The 6,896-nt window shown below is 47.3% G+C and overlaps 1 protein-coding gene across 9 annotated transcripts in view; it reads right to left on the reverse strand.

Annotated features, from left to right (window-relative positions):
- MARF1 (meiosis regulator and mRNA stability factor 1) overlaps positions 1–6,896 on the reverse strand; it is a 55,805-nt gene that overhangs the window by 6,707 nt on the left and 42,202 nt on the right. For all 9 annotated transcript variants that reach the window (XM_006146561.2, XM_027771079.1, XM_027771078.1 and 6 more), the window contains 4 exons: positions 5,230–5,460; positions 2,196–2,408; positions 859–919; positions 657–773 (listed from right to left, as the gene is read on the reverse strand). In XM_006146561.2, coding sequence (XP_006146623.1) covers positions 657–773; positions 859–919; positions 2,196–2,408; positions 5,230–5,460 — 622 coding nt within the window. The remainder of the gene's footprint in view (positions 1–656; positions 774–858; positions 920–2,195; positions 2,409–5,229; positions 5,461–6,896) is intronic.

Here is a 6,896-nt window from a genome sequence, read left to right on the forward strand (position 1 = left end):
TCTGCTCCTCAGCTCTCAACCCCACCGATCCTTGGATTCAGAGCAGATGTGGCCTCTATTGCAATAGTCTTAAATGACCATTTAACAAGTGTCAGAGTAATTTTTTCCTCAACACCTGAATTAACAGTATTTATTGTTATGGAGATGCCAAGGTCCTTTTTCTTTCTTTCTTTTTTTTGGAGAGGTTTTGCTACAGGGCGTGTGCATTCACCAGAAAGCCAGAAAGAGACAGAAAGATAGAAAGTGAAAAATCACCCCCCAGGGGGGAGGGCCACGCCACAATCCCTTCTCTTCCATTCTCCTCTCGGGATTTTGGGCACACACCTACACGCGCCTGGCATGAGTTTAAGTCACCGGGTCCAGGACGCAAACAGCGGTCAGCTACATGGGAGTCCAGCGACATAGCCATTACACTAACTGCTGGTCCTGCCAACGTCCTTTAAGACCTTCACAGTCAACGGTGCAATGCGATCGGATGCTCTGAGTTTACTCTGTGTAATGAAGTGGCCACCTAGGCTGGTTTGAGAAGTGCGTGGTATTTCACTGTAATCAGCAAAGTGACTGCCGTTTTCCTTTCCCCTGCTTAGCCCCACCCCCTGCCAGCTCCCCTAGACTCCCACGAGCTTAATCTGTTCTTCCTGTCTCCCCGTGGCTACCTGCTCCCAGCTTGAGTTCCGAGGCTGGGTGAGAGTCGGGCACCTCCAGGATGCGCTCACCGTCGGAGGGCCGGCTTTCGTGATCGGCAGCAGGAAGACCCAGTGAACTCAAGCGACCTAGAAGACAAAGAGCATCTGTCAGAGGGGAGGGTGAGTGAGAGAGCCATGATTTTTTGGGGGGCAGGGAATGGTGCTTACTTACTTTTCATGTCATTTTTTAACACTACAATTCTCTTATGACCATGTCCTTTTATCCAGACCACCTGCACACAAGACATACTACGGGTTAACAGAAGAAAAGCAGGGGAGATAAACCCTAACACTCAGGAAGAGCACCTTCCTCAAACACACCAGAATTTAGAGACTGAACTAATGCCAAGGATAGTTTTTCTATACTCTCTGTACCCTTTAAAGCAACGTAAAGAAGCTGACAGAGACATGCCCCTTACAAAAGGCAGAGCAGTCAGAAAACTATGAGACGCATAATTCAAAAACATTCTTTACAACTCTTAGAATGACTGTCTACTAAACCCCAGTTTGGGTACATAAGACAGTTTTAACATGACAGCTCATACTGAGTTTCCCAGTAACTAAAAAACCCTAAAAGAATGAACAGTGATCTCCCAGACCCCTGAGACTAATCTCATTATTATAATCCTAAAAGAAAGCCCTCTACCCAATGGTGCCACTTCTCCCTCCTCAGCTGAGTCAGGAGCTCCCACGTTCCCCATATGCAATCTGTCCCCACCCCCACCCCCCACCCCCCGATCACTCCTCCCGTGTCCTGACTGCTCCCTCCATTCTACTACTTTCACTCTGGCTCAATTCCTTCATCCAGCACTGGGCTGGACCTCTGCAATGGCCAGGAACCCGGCCGAGCTCCCTCCACTCCTGTTTTTCTCAGCTCTCCAGGGATAGCTGCCTGCTGCTTAGATACTTTTTGATTTCAAATGCAAGCCCAGGGCCCTTCTCCCCTTCCCACTGCACACGCTTGCTCCCTGCGGGAGGGCTGCCGTGACTGAGCCCCTCCTCGTGAGGATCAGTGAGGTGCCGGCCCGGTTGCGAATGCCCCCACCTCCGCACGGCTTCTCGCTGAGCCGCATCTGCTCACGCTGCCCCTCTGCCCAGACTGCCTTTCTCCTCCTTGTCCATGTCCCTGACAGCTCCACTCTGGGATCCTGCCAGGCCTGGGAAGTGGGTCCTGCCCATGCCCACTTCAATATACCCCCTTGAGCAGGGAGTGGCCATTGCTGCTGCCGCACTGACCATGCTGACGGGTCAGCTGCTTAGGTGTCCTGGCCGAACACCCTTCTGCAGGTCAGGCCTGGAACTCACTCACCTGGGAGCCAGGAATTGAATAAAGGTTGATGGAATCAACGAGAAACCCTGACATCATTTCTTTAATGCCATCAATATGTTCTGAAAGGACCATTCCAAACCCCTGGCATTTTACCACCCTGGTGGCATCTTATGGTTCTGTTCAGGAGAGTCAGCCTGCCCTCTGCAGAAGACACGTCCCAGAGCTGGGGTAACGCCCACCTGTGGGATGGCGCCCAAGAGCTCCTCCACAGTGCTGTAGCCATAGGTCTTGGGCTGCAGGGTTTCACCAACATACTTAGTGTAGGCCATGGCAAACTCATGCAGGAAAATCTGCTGGTAGTGGTAGGTATGAAGTAAAGCCCGCACGTTCTTCGCAAACAGGTACAGACTTGTGAGCTTCACACACTCTTCCGTCTTATCATTAGTAAAAACCTGGTCCAAGAGAAGCAGCAGCATTAGGAACCTCGGGAGTGAACGGCCCTGAAAGGCCCAAAGTCAACCTGGAAATGGGCGACCATCTCCCTGAACATGGGAATGGGCAAAAACAGCCTTATAGAGGCAGAGGACTGAAGAATGATTGCTGGAGGCTGAGGAGCCTCGGGGGAAACACCACGATGCTGATTAACAGAAATAAAATGGCAGAGACAGGAGGAACCGTGTCTAGAGCTATTATAAGAAAAAAAGTGGGGGGACCAGCAGTTAGAATAATGGCTATGTTGCTGGACTCCCATGTAGTCGACCATGGTTCATGTCCTGGACCTGGTGGCTTGAACTCACCCTGGGCCCGTGTGCGTGCATGCCCAAGATCCCGAGAGGAGAATGGAGGAGAAGGGAGTGCGGAGTGGCCATTCCCCCCTGGGGGGGGATTTCTCGCTTTCTCTCTCTCTGTCTCTGTCTTTTTGGCAAGCACATGCGCCCTATAGCAAAAACCTCTCAGAAAACAAACAAACAAACAAAAAAACAGTGGGGAGAATTTCAATGCAACAACTAGATGAGTGTCTCTAGGTAACTAAAAGAGAGGATTTAAAATTTTCCCAGCACAAGTAATGACAAAAGACTGAGATGACAGGTGCACTAAGTATTCTCAACAAATCACAACATGTATTCTTCCACGGAAAAATCACACTGTACTCTTACAGATATGTGCAATTACATGTTGAGTTTATATTTTTTTTTACTTTTTTTTTTTGAGAGGTTTTCGCTATAGGGCGCGTGCGCTCGTCAGACAGACAGAAAGAGACAGAGAGATAGAAAGCGAGAAATCACCCCCCAGGGGGGATGGCCACCCCGCAATCCCTTCTCCTCCATTCTCCTCTCGGAATCTTGGGCACGCACGCACACGCGCCCGGCGTGAGTTTTAAGCCACCGGGTCCGGGACGCAAACCGCGGTCGACTACGTGGGAGTCCAGCGACATAGCCATTACGTTAACTGCTGGTCCTGATATATATATATATTTTTTTTTTTAAAGGAAGAAAACGGACAATAACCTGACAAGGACGAGAAAGGGGAGGGGGAGGAAGAGAGATTCACTGAGGGATTCTCTCCAAGAAAAGGCTGCAACCTTGACCACACTCTCATTTCAATTGCAAGGCAAAGACTACAGAGGTCTGAAGACATTCTGGCTAGTGTGAGAGCAGGAAGGGAACAGAGAAACAAGGCAGGCAGCGGGGAGGGGAGAGAGCGGCCTAGTCAGCAGGCTGAGGCACTAAACCTCACCTCCCCAGCTGCTTTTCCAGGAAGCAGCGATAAAGGACAAGGCACGAGCATTCTTTAAACACACAATAGAAGCTGTAAGAAACATACACACACAAAACCCTGCCATCTTCAAGCAAGTGGAGCAGGGTTCTGGGCCATAAACCATAGCCTCTAATATGCACTGGAATCTCCAAAACGAAGTTATATCCTAACCTTAGCTCACCGTGAACAGTCTTTTGTTCTGGAATACTCATTAATATTATCCAGAAGTAGTGTTCAGAGAATTAGATCATTAATAGAGTTGAGAAAACAAGAGGTAAATAACAATGGTGTACTATACATTTCTTACTAGATTTTACTTAAAACCCTACTTAGAATCATTTTCTTTTAAGAGACTATATTAAGTTTTTTATTTTAAAGTTATTTGGCTTCATAAGTGGTATACTTTCCTTCCTTTTTTCCAGAAATTTTGCTATGGGATGTGTGCACTCACCAGAAAGAGAGAGAGAGAGAGAAATCACTCCCTCAGTGGAGATGGCCACACCACAATCCCCTCTCCATTCTCCTTGGGATTTTGAGTATGCATACACACACGTCTGGAATGAGTTTCAAGCTGTCAGGTCCAGGTCTTGAACCATGGTCGACCATGTGGGAGTCTAGCACCTTAACCACTACTCAACCTACTGACTTCCCTAGAATGATTTTTTCAAAGTTGGAGTTATCTATTCTTTCTTGGTTTTACCATTACACATTGTAGTCATGTATGAGGGGATTTCAAAAAGTTTAGGGACAAATGGACTACTGTATGATTTTTTTTTTTTTTGGTGCAGGAAAGTTTTGAAATCTATGCATAGTTTTTTTCATAATACTTATTTTCTATGAACTCTTTGATGATCCCCTCACGGTGAAAAATCACACTATCCCTCATAAACAGGTACAGTTGTTATGGGCCAATTTTGAAAACATTCCACTGTTAACCCATTTGGTCCTGGTACCTTTCACAGTGGTAAAGTTTCAGTGATCTTTAGTCTCTTCTATGATAAGTAATCTAATTTTCAACTTCTTGAGTCAATTTTGATAGTTTTTTTTTTTCCTACCTCATCTATTTGCTCTAGATTTTTATATTTGTTGCCCAGCACTGCATGCAGTATTCTAAGTGTTTTCCAATCTTGAAAAGTCATTCTTGAGATGCTGTGGAAGAGCAGCTGGCCAGCCTTGCTTTCTGACCCTGACTTCACCCTAAGTCTCTGGGGACCATCATGTATGCCAGTTGACTTAGCAAGAAAAAAACCAAACGGTAGCGAAATCCAGCCTGGTGCAGGACTGCGAGCTCTCAGGCAAGTACTGGGAAACCAGAGCTTCCCTCCTTGCTTTTCCACTCCTTCAAGCAGGGCTTCAGCTCTCTGTGCGTCAGTTTCTTCAGGTGTAAAATGACTGATGGGCCTTGAAGATCCCTTCCGGCTCTAGCACCCTAATCTAGACCAACGGATAATCTAGAAATAGCCAATTCAAAAGTTTTCAATGTGATGAGTCTAAAGAACCAGGCAACACACATACCTCAACTAAGTAAGGTAGACTCTTCAGAAGTTCAGTCAAGGTCATGAATCCATATTCACAGGGGTTCAGAGGAGCACTGTGGGTAGTTTCATAATGTCTCTTGAGCTCATCAACAGAAAGATGGGCGGTTCCTTCCCAAGACATCAATAATACTAACAACTGGGCAGTGAGAGATCGCAGAGACTTTCGGTTGATCAGCTGAATCTGTTTGCCAGATTCCATATCAGCAACCTGGGGAAAATAAGGATTCAAACTCTTCAGAGCTCGAGAGAGAGAAAACCCAGATCACAGATCATATCCTACTCAGTTTATTCCATTTTGGTTAATGAGAGCAATAGAGAAATAAAGCAAGTGGGTTTGGTTTTAGCTTCTTTGGGACACCAGACCAACACTTTCAATTAGACTGGAGCAGGAATTATTCTCTCTCTCTCTCTCTGCTGGTCCATAACTGACACCTTCTATCAATACCACTTCCTCTCTCAGGACAACCATGGGAGAAGAAACCACTGTCACTCTGTCTCTCCACTCATCCCTTCTACTCCCGCTGTGGGAGGGAGACAGGTTGGCTAGCTGACACCCTCTGGCCTGAGCTCCTGAGTTAAGGGCTACTGTGCTATGACAGGTGACACTCACACAGCTGCTCTGCAGACCTAACTGGTCCCATGTGTGTCTCCTGGGCTAGACTGGGGAGGAAGGGAAGGCCCCATTCTGACTACAAGGAAGGATCCATTTTCCTAGTCCATTGTTACTAACGTTAAAAAGCCAGGATTTTCATCTCCCACTGCACACCTACTCAATTTATTTCCAATCCTTGATGAGATACAGGATTTAAGTGATTAAGTGCATTGGGAGGGAAACCTTATGAAAAAGACACAGCTATCATTTGGGGACCAAACACGACGTGAAGAAACAAACATCAGGTAACTGAGACCAGCAGATCACCTCGGGAGGGGCCAGACTGTGAATTGAACCTTTACTGGAGCAGAGCCAGGCAGCTCCAGGGAAGAGCATCAGTGCTGAAGCACTGGGAAACCACACTGCTGGTCTCCCCTTCATCTAGTACTGCCAGGACCAAAGACCTCCATGCCTATAGTAAGGGCCAAGGGATCACGAGCTTGTATTCATCAGGCTTTGGATTCTCAAAGGCAGAGCGGTGGGCGGCACTAGAGGCGCCATCCCAGTAACCCGACATCTTTACTGGGCTCTGATGCACACCCAGAGCCCAGGCAGGAGAGTGGCTGGTGGACTCCCACATAACATGGCTATGGATCTGTACAGATGTGTAGGAGGTGACTGTAATCCATGAACAGGTACAAGTCTAGGGGTGTAAGTCATCTTCTCAGACACCCTTATCAATGCTATTACCGCAGCCTTTTAAGGAAAAATATAAAACGTGCTTCTCTGATGTTATTTAGATCCATCTCTTGATTCTAACCCTGCATAGGCATTAGGATCACATAGGGAGTACTTTAAAAATGCCAGTACTCAGAGCATTATATGATAATCTCAGAGGCAGGGTGTGTGAGGTCTGGCCTTCAGTATTTCCCAGGAGCTCCCCGGAAGGTTCCAGGACTGTAAACTACAGTCTCCGCAATCATTGCTGCTCACGTCCAACTTCCCAGTCACTTGCCTCGTGCATCAGTGCTGGGCCATGAATGAGTCTTCCG

The sequence above is a fragment of the Tupaia chinensis genome, unplaced genomic scaffold, assembly GCF_000334495.1.
Source record: "Tupaia chinensis unplaced genomic scaffold, TupChi_1.0 Scaffold000182_1, whole genome shotgun sequence".
NCBI lineage: Eukaryota > Metazoa > Chordata > Mammalia > Scandentia > Tupaiidae > Tupaia > Tupaia belangeri.